At 40.7% G+C, this 20,701-nt stretch overlaps 1 protein-coding gene across 1 annotated transcript in view; it reads left to right on the forward strand.

Moving 5' to 3' along the window:
- Positions 1 to 20,623, forward strand: part of SHLD1 (shieldin complex subunit 1) — a 38,563-nt gene extending 17,940 nt beyond the window's left edge. Inside the window, exon 4 of the mRNA XM_065737385.1 lies at positions 20,058 to 20,623. Within this exon, the coding sequence (XP_065593457.1) occupies positions 20,058 to 20,578 (521 nt within the window). The 3' untranslated portion in view covers positions 20,579 to 20,623. The remainder of the gene's footprint in view (positions 1 to 20,057) is intronic.
- The last annotated feature ends 78 nt before the right edge of the window (positions 20,624 to 20,701 follow it).

Below are 20,701 nucleotides of genomic sequence, written 5' to 3' on the forward strand. Positions count from 1 at the left end.
TTAGTTCTAAAGCTGCTTTGTACTGCAGGCTGTTCATACTCTATTGATGCCTTACAGGATTTTTTTTTTATCTGGAAGGACAAACAAAAAAGAACCAGAAAAGAATATAGGAGAACAGATAAGTACAGCGTAACATCTACATTTGGGCTCCAGCAGTGTCATAGTGGTATATTTTGTACTGGCCATTTTGTATAGAGGAAATGATAAGTCCAGAAAATACTAATGATCTAGAGAGGAATCTGAATGTTGTTTCTGCACGGGTTAGAAGATGAGGAAAAGGAAGGACAGGAAAATCAATATTAAGCACTTTCTTACACAGCAGGTAATAAGATTACAAAACTTACTGCTGCAGGAGGTTATTGAGGCTGAGAGCTTAGCAATGTTAAGAAAAGGGATTATACACTGATTTGGATGATAAGAATGACCTATGTCAATTTGTTCTTGCTGACAAAGACACTGCAGAGACATTGAATATATAGGATGGTATATAGTTTGTACTAATTTCAGCCTAGTTAGAAGTGTTGTGTTTTGGGCGCAGCTCCTTATTGCCATGTAGAACAGACCACAAGTGGAAGGGATGTAATGCAGAAACAACACTTGCCTGGAAACATCTTCCTTACCTTGTTAGAAAGGTGGAAGATTTCTCTTGTGCAGGTGGCAAGGCTATTATCAATGTTCTAATGGGCACAACTCCTGCTTTCAGTAGTCTGTACCTCTCAAGTACTTCCTTGGATAACCTGCCTAAAAACAAAAGCGAGAGGGGAACGGAATGAGGGATTTGATTAATGGTTAATGTTCCAAGTTGAAAAATTTAAAATAAAATCACAGAACTGCAGAACTCAAGGTGTTGGAAAGGACCTCTAGAGATCATCTAGTCCAACCTCCTTCTAAAGCAAGTTCTCTAGAGTATGTTGCGCAAGGGAGTTTCTAGGCAGGTTTTGAGTATTTCCAGAGAAGGAGACTCCATGACCACCCTGGGCAGCCTGTTCGGTGCTTTCACAGTAAATAAGCTTTTCCTCTTGATCATGTGGACCATCCTGTGTTCCAGTTTGTGCCTTCTGCCCTTTATTTTGTTGCTACATGACACTCAAAAGAGTCTGGCTCCATCCACTTGGCTCCCAGTCTGTAGATGTTTATGAGCATTGATGAGATCCCATCAGCCTTCTCTAGGCTGAGCAACCCCAGGTCTCTCAGCCTTTCTTCATTCAGGAGATGCTCCAGGCTCTCATCTCTGTGGCCCTCTGCTGGACTGTCTCTAGGAGATCCCTGTCTTTCTTGACCTCGGGGATCCCAGAACTGGACACAATACCTCAGAAGTGGCAGCACCAGGGTGGAACAGAGTGGGACGATCCCTTCCCTTGACTTGCTGGCTACTTTCTTTTGAATGCACCCCAGGATGCCATTGGTCTTTGTGGCCACCAGGGCATACTGCTGGCTCCTGGCCAACCTGTTGGCTGCTGAGACCCCCAGGTCTGCCTCTGCAAAGCTCCTCTCCAGCAGATCAGTCCCTAACCTGTACTGAGGCATGCAGTTATTTCTCCCCAAGTGTAGACTTATTACACTTGCTCTTGTATACGTATGACTGCAGATAAACATTGTTGTCTTTACTCCTGGTCATAGTGTGGCACAAGCTGGGTCTGCTTCAAGATGTCTTGTAATTTAGCAGTAATTTCTTGAAGAGAATGAGCTTTTGGTTGAAGCAGAAGCTGATTAACAAATCTTCTATCTTCAGTCACTGCTGATTTTAACATTGCTCTGCATTGCTTCTTCTCTGGGTGTCTAATGAGGTTATTCCTAGGTTGATTTTTCTCCTGATGCCACTTTTAATTAAACATAGTGAAAGCAGCAAAATACGAAATCTTGAGAAAGTCCATACTGCACCAGTGCTTTGTGATAGGATGTTTGTTATTGCTGCTAATTATTATTTTAGATGAGGTGCTTGTCTAATAGCATGTGTGAGTGCGTGAATCATCTGCAGAGCCTGTGGCACCATTCCAGGAGTGAAGTTAACTCCAGTGGCTGAGTCACTGAATTTGCGCCAGTGGGTTTCATTCCTGTGCTAGATTAAATGAGATGAAGTTTCAGTGTTCTTCAGACCAGCAACCTTGAAATATAAAGAAATATACTTCTGTACTGTAAGGATATCCTATATATTACCCCTCAGCAGTCTACTGTAGCTATTAATTTTTTTTTTCCTCCTAAAAGAGAGGTATCATTTTTTGCAGAAAATGAAAGCAAAAATGAGGTTGTAAGTTGGATCGTAGATTGGGAATTCAAATGCTGTGCTCTGTAATTAACAACTCTGAGATGCATAACCACAGAAGTGAGTTAAACTGTGTGGTGAAAGAGAGCGAACGTACGTTGTTGGCAGATGTGATTCTTCTCAGAGAAAACCAAGTGTTGTTTTTGTCCATGTTGTTCCCACACACATGCACAATACATTCAGCCACTTAAATTCTTGTGAATTTCTCTTGCATTAACAATATCTGCCAAAGAAACATTTCTAAACAAGCCTTCCTGTTTGATCATAGGTTAGTCAACTGCTGTCTCTTTACAGTGTGCTAAGAGTTGGTCGTAGAATGAGGTGATATAAAACCTTATGGTATCTTTTAGGCAATAATCCAGCTTTAAAAAATGCACATAGCTGGTTTTGATACTTTGAAGTCGTAACTTGCATTGTTATATTCTTAATTTGCTGATATCTTCTTCCCTTTTGCACATAACAAAACTACTGTGTTGTTTCTAGATACTGATATGTCTGCATTTGCATTGTAGTGTTGCAGGCTGTTTTCTTGTATTATAGCAATGCTCCCCATGACCCTTTCATCACTCTTTAAAAAAAATAATAGAATAGCAAACCAGCCTAGCCACTTCTTTAAGATCAGCAGGAAATCCTGAAAGGCTGTAGCAGGAGCCTCTGCTACCAATGTATCTTTTGTCAGCTGTGCTCTAAAAACAGAACTTTCCTTTCCAAGCTGGTACTAAACAAATGAGTGGTGGTCAAACAGCCAAATTCTCATTGCAGCTAAGCTGTGGGGAGGAATATATAGCATTTCAGTGAATAACTGCTGACCATCTGATTAAATATTACAATTCCACATGTCTTAAGATCCTGCATATCTCAATTCTTGTGTAGTTTTGGCATAGACCCGAGCAATCCCAAGACTGTGAGAGAAGGTGGAAAGCTTGGTTTGGTACAGTAGCCTCAGTGAACAGATGTCTTTGAGGATTTTTGAAGCTTTCTATTTTTGATTTTTGAAGTTTTATATTTCTTGCAACCAGTAATGTTTGGAGTTTTCCTTTTGTACAATGTTTATTCCTGGTAACTTGAAAACAGGTTGTTTGTGCTTCTCACTCGAGAACAAACATGCTTCTATGGTTTTCACTTCTTTTCTGGACACTGTGATGCCCCTAATTGCCCTTGTAGTTAATAAATGAACAGCAGAGATGACCTGTACTTAAAATCTCAAGGTAGAGAGTTTGAATATTTATCTTGATAACCCTATGTATTGGCTCTAATACTGTTTCTGCCTGTAATGAGAGAAAGGAGCAAGCAATGAAGCAGAAGCATAGCCCATTGTCTTCAGGGCTGCAGGGGTCAGACAAGTGCTTACTGTGGGTGAATGCTGCAGGCACCCTTTTTGCTCTGCTTGCCACGCATTCAGTATCTGTCAGGCTTTTCCTCTGTGCCTTTCTTGCCTTCACAAGGAGGAGTAGCACTGTGAGTATAAACACTGTAGAATTATAAAAGTGCATATAATGGGATTGCAATCAACTACCTTGCTTGGTGTCCAGTGATTCTGGACCTGGGAGAGTGTATTCTTTTATCTCTGGCAGGTTTCAGCAAGCCTTAGCTTTGACAGTAAGGCTGTGATGGTGAGAGGAACTGAGATGGTGAAGGAAATGGTGTGCCAAGTGGCACCTTTTGGTCTCTGCTTCCTCTTTAGAAGGCTGGAGTATGGCTATGGCTCTAGATGCTACTCAGACTTACCAGGTATACTGCTACCATTACTGCATGTTATTGCAGAACACAAGCTTTTGGGCCAGAGCTAAACTATTTCTGGAAGTGAAATGGTATCTAGGGTTATGAGTCACCAAGACTTTAATGTCTCTGTCTCTTCCTACAGCTGTTAAGTACCTTGAGAAGAGGTTAATGTCCTCAATTCTGCATCTATTAGGACATAATCTACATGGCTATGTTGATTTTACTCTTGTTCTTTTCTATAATACTTTGCACAAAACTGTCTTTGTTTTCCTCTGGGAGTGTTTGCAGGAACATCTCTGGTTTCATCAGTGTTCGTGTGAATTACTCCCTGAGGCTCAGTATGCTCTTTAAAATATACTGCTGTCCCAAATGTGCCTTGGTGCATGTTAAATCCTGTGTAAAGGCCAAAAAACATTTAAGACAAAGGAGGTACTGTAAACCATCTGTTGTGTATGAGCTCTATATTGATGCAAAGAGCACTTTTGGAGCTGGATGACATACAGCATATGACACCTTGAAGCGTATGTGCATCTGTAGGACAGCATGTAAGTGATCACTAATCACTTCATTTTGAACAGTCAGTGAATGCCTCCCAAAACCATACATCTCAGTGTACATTAGAGAGGACCTGCTATGGATGGTGTAGTTATTGAGTGGATTAATTTGAATAAGTGAAACCTACTGAACTTTTCCTACCCATCTGTGGCTCCAGACACAAAGTGTGTGGGGAACAAGTATGGGTATGGGAGCTTGGAGGAGGGCTTCAAGCCTTGCTTGAGAGACGACTCATTTTTATAGCTGATAATGTATTTGAGAGTGGTGCTCGTACATATCTAATGCTTTTCTTTGTCAAAACTGCAGGAACCAGTGTGTGCCCTGCTTTGCCTTGAGCCTTAGCCCTTTGCTTCAGAAAGATGGTGGGGACACAGGTTTGAAGAGTAGCATTTTATGCAGTCTGCTTGAGAGGTGCTGTATTGATGAGCTGTTGGCTAGTGATGGGAGAAAGGGGGATGCAGTACAGGTCTAATAGCCCCTTTGCCTTGGATTTATTCAGTCTCTTCAAGGTGATATCAGGAATAGATGTGGACATTTCTGTCTGAAAGTATAGTTGGGAATCTGTCCAAAGAAGGATTCCTTTGCTTTTCTTGAGACTCTTATTGTAATTCTGCTCAGTAAGGTGGGTTTTTTTTTTTTCATTCATAGTCAAGTCCTGTGCAAGCAGAGTATGGCAAGTTCTTTGACTGGGAGAAGTAGCTCTCCCCACACCTCGAGGGCTTAGAGTTGCTTGTGGGTCTGTGCAGTCTCAGTGCTATACAAATAACTGGGCTACTCCAGTGGTTCGTCACAGATGCTGCTGAGTGTTGCCCTACATGAAATGCAGAGCAAAGAGTGCCCTGAGAAGAGGAACACTCAAGATCAGAGTGGCAGCAAAGCTAAGGGAATTAAAAGCTCAAGGCTGACAGTGGGGTAGCATCACTGGTCCACGCCTCTGTACTCTTCTACACCCCTGTTCCAGAGCACAGGGGGAGTTGGATGTTAGTGCTAGAGTCTGCAGCACTCTGAAAAGTGGTGTTGAAAAAGTTGCTACAAAGATGTTGGTGTCTGTTGTTGAACTGTCTTCCAAATCTGTGGGTTTATAGTGTAACAGAATATTGCTCCGTGGATGCTCTGCTCTTTGGGTGAAACTGCAGAATGGACAAACAAGTTAGCTGTAGGAGGCTGTTTTAATACATCTTAGCTTGTTTCCAGTAAAAAAAAAAAAAGTTAAAAATAATCTTTCATATTTTCTCAGTAATCTGTTCATCTGTTCTTTCATCTTTTTAATATTTTTTTAATATTGGAGTTTTTTTTAAAGGAAATTGTTTTCAGCTAGGCAGCTTTCATTCAACCATTCAACTTCTGTAGCATGTCTCTAGCAGCAGAAGATCCTGATACTGGGCTGTAATTGAGTTTTGGGTTGTCTGAGCAAAGTTCATCTCAAAACCCAAAATTGAGGAGAAAAAATAATTTGTGCAGATGGTCTTCATAAAACAAAGACAGATTAAATCTAGAGCTGTCACAGAAATGCTTTTACAGATGCATCTTTTGCAAAGTAATTACCTCTCTTGAGCCCAGTAAGTTAATCAACGTCTTGTGTTTGTGTCTGCACTGAAAACAATTAAAAGCTCAACTCCCATTTTTAGGTAAACTTACAGATTCTCTGATTTTTAGGGGTAATTAAATTTATTTTGATATGTATCACAGTCCGCAGTGTTCCTGTTGTCCAACTAGCTGTCTGTAATATAATTTACCTTTAGCCAGGATGTAATTTGTTTCCAGTCACCTTTTTTTTTTTTTTTTGCCTTAGGCTGTTTTTTTGCTTACGATTACAAGATCCTTGTGTCTCCTTTCAAGTAAATTAAATTTTAAAAGCTTAGGACTTTTTTACTAGCAGCTGACTAGCAGAACAACTGCTGTTATTTGCATTTATTTGTAATTTTCAGTAAATCAGTGTTTCGCAACAGGAAGGAGAATTCTGTAAGGAGAAAACAAATGCTTTGTTGTTTGTAATCTCTGGAAATCTGCTGACCTCTCAGTCACAGGGAGGCACAAGTAGACTCCTAGGTGATGTGGAACAGCTGGCATCCTGCACCTTCAGATGCTGCTGGTGATCAGTTGACTAAACAGCATGAACAAGGCCACAGAGAGGGAGGCTGGAAAGCTAGCTACTTCTGTTGATAAAGTTTGCCTGTTTATCTCTGAGTACTTTAATCTCTGATTTTTTTCAGGTCTGTGCTACAGCAGACTGATCTCATTATTTTTTTTTTATTACAAAAGATGAGTGACAGTGTCTGTGGGATGGTGGGACACTAGAATCACAGAATTGTTAGAGTTGGAAGGGATGTTTAGAGGTCATCTAGTCCAACTCCGTTGCAGTGAGCAGGGGCATCACAATGAGATCAGGTTGCCCTGGGCCTTATCCAGCCTTGCCTTGTAAGTCTCCAGGGATGGGGCATCCACCACCACACTGGGCAACCTGTTCAAGTGCCTCACCACCCTCACTGTAAAATACTTTTTCCTTATATCCAGCCTAAATATACCCTTTTTAAGCTTAAACTATTCTCTTTAAGCTTGAGCACTACAGGCACAACAGAGCCTTTTTGCAGACAGGTCTTAAAATCATACAGCCATAGGTTTGGGTTGGAAGGGACCTTTAAGATCACCTAGTTCCAACCCCCTTGCTGTAAGCAGGGACATCTCCCTCTAAACCCAGTATTTGTTTTAATTCTCAGTGACCTTTTATTATATCTAGATTCAATTCCTCACTCGAGGGCTTCAGCCTTTTTTTTGTCCCTTTAACACATTACATATTCTTCCAGCAAAAGGAAGCTTTAGATTGTATCTGTTTTGCCTTAAAATTAATGATTAACCTTCAGCTGTGAAAGTGGCTGGGAGGAGCTGGAAGAATGTGGAAGTGGATTTGTATGTGGAGTGGACAGACAAAATGAAGAGCTGTAGTGCTGTGATAGGTTTTAAAGCTTTAGAGCTGAGCACCCCTTGGACGTCAGTTTTATTTTGAGAGTTGTTCCTAACTTAATTTCATGAATAGATTATGAACTTACTTGCTTAATTTGCAAGTTAATAATGTTGTCCATATCCAAGTTGTTCTCGCAGTCACAGAATAGAATCATTAAGACTGGAGAAGAGGATTAAAATAATATAGTCCAACCATCTGTCTACCACCAGTATTGCCCACTAACCTGTGTCTCTTAGTGCTTTGTCTCCACATCTCTTGAATACCTCCAGTCATGATAACTCTACCACCTTTCTGGGCAGCCTGTGCTGGTGCCTCACTGCTCTTTTGGACAAGATTTCCTGATAGCCAAACCGAACTTGCTCTGGCACATCTTAAGGCCATTACCTCTCATCCTATTGCTGTTACCTAGGAGAAGAAGCCTGGCCACAACCTCCTCTCAAGCAGCTGTGGAGAGCAATAAGGTTTCCCATGAGTCTTCTCCAGACCGATCCATCCCAGTTCCCTCAGCCACTCCTGATAAGACTTGTGCTCCAGACCCTTTACAGCTTCATTGTCCTTCTTTGACATGCTCCAGGGCCTCAGTGTCTTCGGATATAAGCTTTTTCTGGCATGCTTCCATACCTGTATCTACACCATCTTTAAGAGACATAGGTGCCCATACAGCCTGCAGGAATACCATCCCTCATGAGGGTAGTGAGGCTTTGGGAGTAGCTTAGGAGAAAATCAATCTGCTGAGAAAATGAAAGATTAAAGAAATGGGTTGTCAAGACAGCAGAATACATATTCATTACTTTTATCCTTGAATTCCACATATTGTCCACACTTGAACTAAAATAAGCATTAAGTAGACTTTGAAGACCAGTTTCAACATGGGTTGAAAATGTTCACTGAAAGCTTTTGCTTCTGAATTCCTTGCTTTATTTACAAATAAAACAGATGTATTTACTACAATTACAGAATCCAATCTGTTTGAGTTATGTTATCTTTAGACCGTTTAAAACAAAATTATTAAGCTAATCATAAATAATCATAAATATTGGGGGTAAAAAAAAAGCCACACAAATGTCTAGAGCAAAATCACCGTGTATGATGCAGCTAAATTATCTGGATTGTCAAATCCCATCTCACCAACCTTTCTCAAATTAGAACCAGAAACCTTTAGCTTACATCAGAGCTCAACTATCAGAAAAAAAACTTCACTGTGTATAGGAAAGCAAATGCTGTAAAATTTGCAAAAAAAAACAAAAAAACAAAAAAAAAACCTGTACCCAAAATAATGTACATTCCACTGTCATATCATCCTATGTACATCATTCAATTTGGCCAAAAATGTCCGATATTTAGGCATTTGTTGCTTTAAATATTTGCCTTTTCCTTTCAACTGGTGAAGTGCTACATTAATGTGATGTACTGTATCAGTGTTTCCCAGGAGGAATAAGTGGCACCCAGAGAACCAAAAGTAACTAAATATCATCCTGGTGTGGGTTAATTTGAATATGTCTCTCCCTTCTATTTCAGTGTAGACTTATTTCAAAACAGGTTTTCTTTTCAAATTGCTTTTTCATGTGAGCAAACATTGCAAAGGTGCTGAAATTTTCAGTAAGTAGAGCAATACTCATAGACATGCCAACCTTCCCCTTGCAAATAGGGAATGCAATTTGCAATACAAATCCAATGCAAGATACTGAGTTGCCTCCACTGATTGAGAACTGATTGAGAGATGGGGGGTGGGAGGGGAGAAAAAGAAAAGGGCTTTGAATAAGGCTATCACTATGAAGGAATTTGTTGCTTCTAAATGAGTCCCATTGGCTTGTCTAAGGATAACTGAATCCCAAATCTGATTCCTGCAGCAGAAAGCTGTGTGTGCATATTACAGGGTTGCTCTTTGTGTGCTGTCATTAGGAATGTAATCTTTATGCATTTAGCACTTGGACTGCAGCCACTGGGTGTCTGCACCCATAACCACCAGAGAGCTTTCTTGTCATTGCCAACTTGTTCAGTTTTACTCATGTTCATTTTCAACATTTCTTTTTTTGTCTTTTTTGCTTCTGATATATTTTTAAAGGGAGGAGTAGTTGCATGCAGAGACCCATGTTCTCGTATAGAGCAAAAGAGACAAAAGTGCAGTAGAAATTGCTAAATGCCCCAGTAATGTTGGTTGTTTCATGTTTGAAATATAAAACAGGCTCCTTCGAGATTCTGATAAATTGACTACAAGTCCTAAGCTTACTGCTGTTTCCCAGTATCTGGTTGTCTGCTTTCCCAGACCCGTACCTGGGGAACAAATTCTAAGCAGCCATATTTGTAATTCAACACACTGCTCTTGTGCAAGTCATACAGATGTTCTCACGTTGCCTGGAAAAAGGTTAAGGCACTGCTCTTGACTATTTTTAAATTCTGCAGGTATTTACGCAAACAAATATCAGATGGATTGTGGAAAACACATTGCAGTGTTTGTAGACCCATGCTGCTTTTATGGAGGTTAACCTGTACCCTAACTGTGATGTTTTTAGAAGAGTGTTGTTTTGTGGGTTTTTTTTTTGCCTTGTTAGTTGAGTGATTATTTTTGAATGAAGTAGCTAAGTTCAGTTATATGATCTGTGATTGGTGAAAAATGCTTTCTTGGGTAAAGGAAAAATTGAATTGCCACAACTTGCTCTGGCCTATCTGGCCTTTTATTTATTTTACTTTGCAGGAATTAATTTCTGTTCACAAGTAGTCATGTAAATATTTTCAAGCTGTGTGCTGTAATGCAAGATCTTTACGTGTCTGGATATTGTTCTGTGGCTTAAACATCTGTGTTGCAAACAGAGTGGAAAAACATGTTGTGTTTGCAGTAACTATCACTAACCGTAGTCCATCAGTAATTGAAAATGTTACTGAGGAACTACCCAAGCAAGTGGTTCTCACCCAGCCTCAGGCTCTTGTACAGCCTCTTAGTAGAGATATCCAGCGTGGAATTGCTGCTGGCCAGCTAGACAGTGCTTGATACAGCATAGGGGATGTAGTCTTCTGCTTTGTTGGCTTTTAAAACAAGATCTGGACTCTCAGTGACCTTCGTAGTTTACAAGTTGTGTGCATGAATAATTCAGTTGAAATCTTCAGTTTGGGGCAGAAATGAGGGGTTTGAGTGCACAGAGTTGCTCGTGGCTAAGAAATCACTGTAAAATGCAGGATTGATCAGTAGGCTGTGGAGCCAGCAAGGGAATGCAAACAAACCTGATGTGAGGAAAAGCTTTTACTCATTTGGCCTCAGAGGACAAAGCTGTTACAGCAGGGGAGCACCAAGCCTTTTTCATGGCTGGCTGAGAGGACGAGGTGAGAAAATAGGCAAGTTGACTGCTATATTCTATAGCTGAGTGACCTTTCTTTCTTTTCTTCTAAAGTCAAATCATACTCCTCTTTAAAGTCTTTCTTCCTTATGCTCTGCTTTTCTGATTTTTAGTCTGTTCAGAGGCATATAGAGCCACACAGCCATACCACTGCCTGAGAAGTGAAGCTTGAGAGGTGAGCCAGCCCATTCAGGGCCTGAGGATTCACTCCTAATGCACTTCTTACCTGATAACCATTTCCAATTTCAGTTTGCGGTTGCTTGCAGAAATTCCTGCCAAAAGCTGATAGATTAAATGGCAGAGCACTTCTGTTCAAAACCCAATTTTCTATGGTTCTGATGAAGAGACTGTCAGCGATTTCTGGCAAGAACTGCAGATAATTGAAAATGTAGCCCTTGTGGTTCTTGTCTTCCAGTATTTGTGAATGGCCTATAAATGTGCCCATCATTCTAGTCTAATATTCTCTTTGCTCAATACTTGCTTTCACGTAATATTGCAGGAGGACTAGATGGCTTGGATGTTTATACAATCTACTTCTAAATTGGTGAGCTGAAATGCCACAGACTAGTGATGAACAAATACGTCTGAGTTATTAAACTTGTATATCTCGCTTACTTTTCATTTTACTCTGAAATTACATTTTCTCCTCTTGAAAATTTCTTGATGACTCTTTGATGTATCTGACTCTTTGCTTTCTTCAATATGAGGATGTTTTTTTTAGGCTGTGGAAAGCTTATAAATGGAGATTGGTATCTTGTTTCTGTACGGAAATAAACTTTTTCAAGTCTTTTTATTTTTTTAAATAATAATAATTTTATTGAATATCTGATGTGCAGACATTTTTTGACAATGCATTAAAAGCAGGTCCCATATTGATGCTTTTGGCCTTAGACAAAGATGAAAAAAGGAGGACTTCCAAATCTAACAGCTAAAAACACCTGTCTTGTTTCTCTGTTGTACATTGTGTATGATGAGCTGCTGCTGCTAAGGAATTAGTAGTGTTCAAGTTGTTAAAAGTGGCCTTACCATCTTCCAAAGAGCTGAAATCTCTCTGGCTTCTGTGAAACTTAATAAAGAGCATCTATGTGCTCAGAACTGATGAAAATCAATTTACTGATTTGGGATCTGAACCTAAATAAGTTGGAAGAAATTTGAACAAAATAACAGATATAAATGAGTAACAGACATACGAGTGTGCAGACTTTCTGTTTGCCACAATACCAGGCTTACGTGTGCCCTGTGGTACCCAGGCATCATTTCCATAGCAGAATTCAGACCTCCAAGGCACCCATTTAAGATGAGTAGTGATAATATTATCGAGTATAAGTTTCTTGCTCTCAGAAGTATGTACAAGCAGTATAATTTTAATGACTATTCAAGAAGGGTGCTTAAAATTATCTTACTCTGCAGTATTTTCTTGATCTAGAAGCTGTCTGGATAAAAAAAAAATTGGTATTCTCAAGTTGCCTGTAGTGACAGGAGCTGTGCATATGCGGTTGGAAGGCTAATCTGCTTCTGCTTTATCTGGATGTATAGTGTTATATTCTTGTGTTATTTTTTCCAGGAAAACTGTCGTGTATATCACTCTACAGTGAGATGCGGAGAGTAGAATTTTAAACTGATGTTGAAATTTGAGCTATTGGTCGCCAGTGAGAGCCATCTGCTTGTCTTCTTGCCAAAAGCATCAGCTGCGAATTGCTAGCTTCTCTTGAGTGCTGAAAATGTGTGTCTGAATGAAAGTATTTAATATGTCAATGAAGGATATTGCTTTGGGCTTTGTTTTTAATTCTTGGAACTATAATGGTACTGTGTTGCCTATTAAGTCTTGTTCTATAGAGTTGCTTCCTGTCATTGGGAGTAGTCAGTGTTGGAATAAGGGATACTTTTCCTTATTTCATCCCCATCTTCCAAAATGAGTGTCTGTTCCCTGTTGGGATCCATTCTTGCCTCTAGCAGAGGATTTGTTAAAGAATGGGATTTAATAACTTTTAGATTTTTCTTTTTTGCCAGGCTCATGTATGATCACTAATTATCATCTGGATAGATATTTGAGTTCTCTTTTAATTTAAGCTCCCAGCTTCATCAGTTCTGCATGGCAACATCAGCAAGTGCAGTATCTTTTCCTCATTATGTGTCTTGCCAGAAATGGAAAGTTTTTTCCTGCTCATCTTTTACCTTAGAGCTGTGAAAAACGATGCCTTTCATCAGTCCTTTTTGCTTCTTCAAGAGGTCGCCTCAGATGACTCAGGCTCCCCAGTGACTTGCTCACGTCCTAGACAAGGAGGAGGGCATAGCAAATCTTCCTCTCAGTTCTGGAGTTAACTAGCTAGTAACCAGGCCCATGGGCTGAATAAAAATTCCTTAGCTCTCAGTTATTCTTTTAAAAATTCACAGTTCGTGAAAAGCTTATGGAGTCAGTTGGAAAAAGGGAATAGACAAGACTGGGGTTTTATAATCTCTAGGCTGGAAGAAAATACAAAGGGAAGCAACTCCATTTGCTTCAGCTGTACAGTGATAGTGAGAAAGCTTCTTCAGGCATCATAAAATACAAATCTTAGTTTTCTTTCATAAAACTGCTTTTGAATCTTATGCAATGAAAATAATGCAAGCAGAATTGTTTCTCACCAGATAGAAAAGTACAGTCTTATTAATAAGAGGTTTTTCCCATGTCACAGGAAGAAAGGGGTCAGACTTGGCTCAGGTCTCAAAAGGTGCAAATTCTCCCATGGGCAGCATTGATGTGTTCACGGTGAGGATGGGACTTCACATAGGAGGATGCTTCTTTCTTTCACTTTGGAGGCTTGGTTCAAGGTTGTTCCTATTGCATCTTGTCTATCAAATACCCACTGGGATATTTTGCTGTGGCTAAGGAGAGACTGATCTTAGCACAACATTGTTGTATCTGTGTCTGTGAACATGCTCTGCCAATGCCTGATTGGAATCTGAGCAATTAGCTTAAGAAGCTTTGTCAGAGTTTCTTCTTGGAAATCAGTGCCTTTAGCATTACTTAGACAAGGTGAGTTTGGTTGTCATTTCTCAAGACATTGTACGTAATAGGAAAGCAGAAAATAGCTGTGGTTTTAATAAAGCTCTCGATGGCCTCATCTGCAGGATTACTTCAGTAGTTTTCAGCTGCCTATTTCTGCTCCAGAGAAGGATATTGTTGGTAGTAGAATCTTTAAATTTCAATCTTAAGAAGCTGTATTTAATCAGTTGAGTAGTTAATCACTTTGAGACAGTTAGGATATTCTTGGATTTTTTACTGGCAACAGAGCCTCTCTAAATTACTTAAGTGAGAAGTTGTTAACTTTGCTATTTCTATTCTTAAAACTTAGAACAACCTGTTCACAGGCAGTTGCATCCAGTGCGTGCTGCTGAGGATAAATCCACACAAGGCTCTTTCTGGGGCACAGCTGTATATGAAGGTATTTATGGTGTTGTCACTGTTTCTGCCCATACTTGCTGCCCTGGACCATGGTGTTTGGTTGCTTAGGAACTGGCTTGTGAGATGACAGCTGTGCTAGTGTCTTAGCTTTCAGAGAATAAGAGATGTTATCAGTTCATACTGTAGCTGACTAGCTCAGTGGTTTGTTAAATCCAGTGTGTTTAACTAGTGCATCCTATGAAAGGCTTTGTTTACCTATTTCCTTCCCTGAATTTTCCAGCTGTCTTCAAAGCACGGTGCAGCAGGCATCAACTGTGAGCTCTTGGGGCAGGGTAGAGCGTAATACCAAGTGTGACATTTGAAAGAGTGTCTGGGGGATGAGCTATGCCTGCTTATTGCATTTCTGAAGCACTTTACCATTTGCCAGGCTTTTTCTTCTTGAATTTCTAATTCCTGGGGAGTTAAACAGAGAGGAAAGGTTTATACTTCCCCAGAATAACTGCTTATACCTTATCCCCACAGAAATTAAAGATCCTTCCTCCTAGCTTTTCACACAAGCGTATTGCAAGCAAAAGAGAAGGGCAGGGAGCCTGACTGAGTTGTAGGGGCTGTAACCAGTGCTACTCCTTCATCACTTCTTCCCCTTTCTATTTCATATCCCAGATTCCTCAAGCTTCTTCCTTCCCTTCTTACTGCTGCTGTCCTTTTCCAGGTCTCCTGGCAGTGCTACCAGCATTTGCACTGCTCCTTAGCATCAGACATAGCAATGTGTGCCTGTCCCCTAGGCTGGTGGATGGACAAAATAGCTGTTTGTGTCACATGTAAATCAGAAGCTCAAAGATTAGATGCCTTGTGAACTGTAGCCTGCTGCACAGTGTGGCACGAGAAGGCTCACTTTTGTGTCATCGGGGAGATGGCGAAGTAGCAAGGTTTATTATATTCTTATTTTCACTTTCAGTTCATGATTTAAATACCCACAAGGAGCAAATTTTCTCCTTTTAAAATGATTTTTTTGAACGTTTATGTCATTGAAAATTCCATTTTTGCCTATGCTTTAACTACTGGAAGGTTTTTCAAACAATGATACAGGAAGAAAACAGCTGTTTTTTGGCAAGGCAGAGGTTAGTGCAGAGAAACTGTAACCTGCGGTAATTCTTCAGTACTGTACTCAAAAGGCTTTGGGATCTGTCAGCTAATGGAAGTGTTGATAGGTGTTTGTATGGCAGATGATAGTAAAGGGCCTAGGCTTCATATTAGTTTTTTGATGCTATTCCAACTGAAATGTTACTAATGGAAATTATATGAAATACAATACAAATACGAGCGTATTCCAGTCCGCAGGATCACAGAATCATAAGAAAGGACCTCTGAAGATTACTGAATCCAGACCTCAGCTACAGCAGGTTTCCTACAGCATGTTGTACAGGAAAGTGTCCAGCTTGGTTTTTAAAAATATCTCCAGAGGAGACTCCATGGCCTCTCTGGACAGCTTGTTCCAATGCTCTCAAAGTAAAGATTTTCCTTTCCTCACATTCACGTGAAACTTCTTGTGTTCCAGTTTGTGCCTATTGCCCCATGTTCAATGTTCATGTAAAGGGATGCAATCTGCAGTTCACACGTGGATTTATTAACTGCTGTAATCAATAGAGATTCTGTTAATAGAAGTCAGGACAGTTGGATTTGGTCACAAAAAGTCTGGCTTCACAGCTGAGCACTCTCATATGGGATTACAGCAAGCTAAGGTGCTATGTGAGATTGAGGTATAATGAGATCCTATGAAATTCTCCCTATTTTTTTTTTCTTTCTTCCTAGAGCAGAGAAGAATCATATTACCTCACTTCCACTGGAAATCAACCAGATTGGGGTGGGGGGGCAAAGTGTTTTCTGTATAAGCTGTCTAAAATGCTCACTGCATATAATTTGAAGTGCATGGTCTGGTAGGTAGTTCTGCAGCAAGGTGAGACCTGTTCTTGCTGCCTGTGCTGTTAGCTGCATCCCTCAGCCTTTATGGTTTGGCACAGGTTTGCTGCCAGTTGGGAGCTCTGCTCAAGCTCAAGCAGTATTGCCTCTGTCTGAGGTTTCCCATGCATGTGCCCATGTCTGATGGAGAGGCAAGAAGGGATTTTCTAGGAGTGATAAGAGGGCTGTACCACCTCTCTGGCATGGTGCATATGTCTGGGTTTGGTGATTGTCTCAGGAGGGCAGGAAGGTCTTCCTCTCTGATGGAAAGTTTGGGAGCATCAATTAATTTTCTGATGCAGTGAGCCAAGAGGTAGGATCTAAGGTCTCTTGCAGAACTTGAAATTGGCATAAAATCATAGTAATGCCTCAGGCAAGGCAGTATTTTGAGCTCTCACGTGGGAGTCTGTAGCTGGAGTTCGTCTCCCCAGCTAGGACATGTCTCCTTCTTCTGCTCTTCAGCAACTCTGGAAAAAAACTGTATTTCACTTATGCTCAGCCCCATTTGCTCCCAGGCAGAGTTGACAAAATGGTGATGACCACTGGGTTAGTCCCACCCAAGGAAAGTTTTTATCTCTATCTAGCTCTCTTTTATGTTTTTCCTTTCTACTGTTGCATTGCTCAGTTCTGTAGTAATCATTGTTCAAGGACATTTGCTCAATTGAGCTGATTCTAGTGGCCTTTTCTAGCCTTCAGAGCACACTGAAGCTACAGAGCACACTGGCTGTAGTGTGAAGCAGATGTTTTCTCAGTGTACCATCTCATAGTTGAATGTCTAAGTAATCTGTCACTTTGCTTTACAGACCTATTGTTGACTTTACAACATAGAGAAGTACTCTAGCATCTAACCAGTGTCTAGTTGAACTTCAGTCACCACTGTGAATGTAAGGGAGATTTGTGTCATTAACTTAGTTCTGTTTAAGTAAATGTTTCACACTTCATAATCCTGAAGTTTTCTTGGTACTTATTTAGGGTGGTACCTATGAGAAGTACTGCCCTTGCTTTGAGTTATCCACGCTATTTGACTGATCAAATTGCTGAAAGATCAAGAGCTTGAACTTCAGGAAAAAAAAAAACAAACCAAACCCAGTCCCAGTAGCATAGCAGCCCTCTGCATTTGGAGATGGGACTTTCTGTCTTTGTTGAACCTGACTCCTCCTGTAACTTGTCCTGATGCTCTCGGGAGTTACAGCTTTAAATTTCTTTCCCTGTGAAGCCAGCAGTATAGGAGCTTTGCTGTTTAAGGGATGTTTTATTTTATAGCTTGACTGTATGTGCTTCAACGCAGTTAGACAAACAGCTGCATGAGCTACCTTTGTAGAAGTGCAAATAATGATATTGCAGAACTGTTGTACTGCTGGAAATGGCCCATGTCCAAAGCAGGTTGCGTGCTTCCAGCGGTAAGGTTATGTGCTTGTACCAGATGGAGACTTTAAATTTTCATCATCAGGTTTGTAAATACAAAGAATATCCTTTTATCAGCCCCCAGGCCTCATACTAATAAGCTGCGAGTGCTGATCTTCAATTAATGTGGAGTAGGGGCACAGATGAAATAATATACATTTGTCCTGATGATTGTCTATCATGTGAAAATGAAATCAAGACATGAGTAATGACCTGTTTGTTTATTTAATTATTTTTCCTTCTCCTTACAACACCTTTTTGATACTACCAATGAGTAAAAATTGTTAACAATTATTTGGGGTGTGTTCTCTAGAGAGGAAACTCCATTGACTACTTGTAGATGTTGAGCCAAGCCAACACAAAGATGTGTTAAGTTTGCCATAGAAGGACAAACGTAGAAGTCTAAGCTTTGCAGCAGTGCTGCTGAATGTCATTAGAGAATCCCAGCTTTCTTAGTGGGTGCAGAAGTGTGGGGATTGATCAGTAGAATACTGCCTTTGCCTTGAGCAGTGGGGCACTCTTGTGTACTGTGAGTCTAGCTGAGAAGTTCTTTCTGGACCTAGCAGATATCCAGCTACTGGTACTGTGCCCCATGGTTTATGAATATTTCAGTCTCTGAACATAGTTTGAGATGGTACCAGGAATTCTGCATCTGTGTTTTCTTGTCTTGCTTTAAGAAGACTTTGCTGGAAGTGTAATTTACTGAGTGTAGGGCCTGTGTGGGAAAAGAGACCTGTGTAAGTTCGAATCAGTAAATGAAAGAAAATATGGACTGTGCTTCATTAGAGGGCAGAGCTATATATAGCTCCGACTCATTTATAATTGCAGAGAAAGCCAGAACAGAACTGCAAAGATCTTTCTCAGTATTGTGAAGCCAACAGAACTTTGCTTTCCCTGGGTTATATAGTAGAATTGAGATATGTAGCTAGAGGCAGCTGCTGTTCTTTTACAAAATATGACATCAAGCTGAGCATAAGAAGTAGCAAGAAGACAGCACAGCACAGGGGTTTACAATTGTGACTGGAGTCTGAGCACAAGTGAAACTTGATTAAGTTATCAGAGATGCACGATGCTTCAGTCCTAATTTAACATAGGCACCAAGGCTGAGAGATTGAGGCAAAATAGGCTGTTCACTTTGATTAGCTACTGATTTGCTGCTCTGATGCATATATTCATGTTAAAAGAAGACCCCTAAGCTTGTCTTTATACTGGATCAGCAATAACATTGCAAGAGAAGTTCTTAAAACTGCAGAATCAGACAAAGTGAAAGAAAAGATTAAAAAAAAGTATGGAGAGGGAGAAAGTGCCAATGTACAGTATGGCTGTGCAGACATCTTAATTTCATTTTAATTGAGCACTTGGAAAGGGAGAGAAGCTCTTTGTATACAGGGAGGTAAGGAGCAGCCTTCTGCCGTAACACTGAGTTTTCCTTGAACATCATCTCTTAATGAAATGAAGGACTGCACTCTGCTTTGTATTTCACAGAATTAGGGAAGGTCAAGCAGTGTGCTGATCCCTTGCATCCTTCTTATGAAACTTGCAGATGATGGATAGGCAGCCTCTGCAAAGTTTTCCTGTTGATGACTCAGGTGCTTGGCAAACAGGCTGGTGAGGTGGGCTTGAGGATGAGACTGTAGTTAGAGAGACTGCCTGGGTACCAGAGCTGAAATCCATATCCCTTTAGGGAGGTCTGTTATACTAGAAACTCAATGTGGCTTCTGATCATCCTGGTCATGCCATTGCCCAGTGTTTTTTGTGCTTCTGGTGTACTAATTATGATATGTACATCCCCCATCATTGCACTAGAGCAAAAGAGAACCAGAACTCTGACTGTTACTTAGAAATGCAGGTCAGCAAAGGAAGAGGAGAAGAACTGAGCAAGGGTGAGAACTTGGCTTTCACTGTGAGAACTTCAGGATGTGGGAAGAGTGACTAGTGTAGCTGGCCTATGAATGTGGAATTTCATGGGAAAACATGAGGTCCTCTTTTATCGATCCCCTTCACAAACTCTGTGCAGTCACTATAACAGTGTTGGCTGTAGGTCTGGCTCAAAAATGGAGTGAAGAGCTACAAAAAGGGAAGGATTAAAAAGAAAACAGAGGGAAGAAGAAAAGCAAAGCTATTTCAGCTGCAAACTAGACTCTCGTGTCAAACCAACTGTTGTCTTTAACAGTAGGAGGTCCCAATTTCCACGTCTTTGAAAGTGTGAGTGAGAGGAACCCAGAGGCATGTACCATCCAGTGACTGCAGGGAGATAAAACTGGGACATTTATGAGATCCCCAAATACAAGATTTATCATTATCAGTCTGAGCAGTAAGCCCTTCTAGCAATGCAGCCACATTTAAAACAGTACTTAGCTTGCTCCAGCACAGAGCCTGTTTGTCAGACTACATTGAGGGGGAACAAAAAAAAAAAAGATTTTGCCACAGGGGTGACCTGGTGACTAATGAGTTTCATTGATCTTGTGCTTGCAGGAGAGAGCAATCTACCCTCTACAGTTCCTGCAGGCTTTTCTGCTGGAGGCTCTGAGAAAGCAAATGTGAGATGGTATCCAAAAGCCGGCATGTGTGAGCACACTGAGCCTGGTGATGCTGCTCTCTCAAGTATGTATGAACATGATAATGTGGAAGATGCAAGCATCAGAAAATCTCTTGATAACTTCTACAAAACATATTGCAAGAAAAAAACAGGCAGCACTGATCCCACCTATGAGGCTGCATCACAATGTCTTTTGAAGAAGATTTCAGAGCTTTCAGACCGGGATGGTGCCAAATATGCATTGCGTTGTGTGCAAATGGCCCAGGTGGTCTTGAACAGAGACGGATGTAAGATCTTTCCAAACCATCCCACTACAGCATGTTTCTCAAAGCCACCTGAGGGTGAAGTCATGCTAGAGGACAGAAAGAGAACACCTGGACTATCGGATGATGTCCTACAATTCCTCTTGAAACAAACACAGACAGAGCATAGCCCTGATGTGCTGCATGAGAAGTGATCAAAATTCTGGTTGGTGTCAGAGTGACTTGACTTTCACACAGAGAAGAGGTGACTTTCTTGGAAAGACACTGTTCCTCTTAGCGCCTCTTTTGAGAGCCCATGTTCAGTGGGGAAGAGTTTG

This window comes from Cyrtonyx montezumae, unplaced genomic scaffold (assembly GCF_038088225.1).
Source record: "Cyrtonyx montezumae isolate F1298 unplaced genomic scaffold, pur_monq_1.0 scaffold_0, whole genome shotgun sequence".
NCBI lineage: Eukaryota > Metazoa > Chordata > Aves > Galliformes > Odontophoridae > Cyrtonyx > Cyrtonyx montezumae.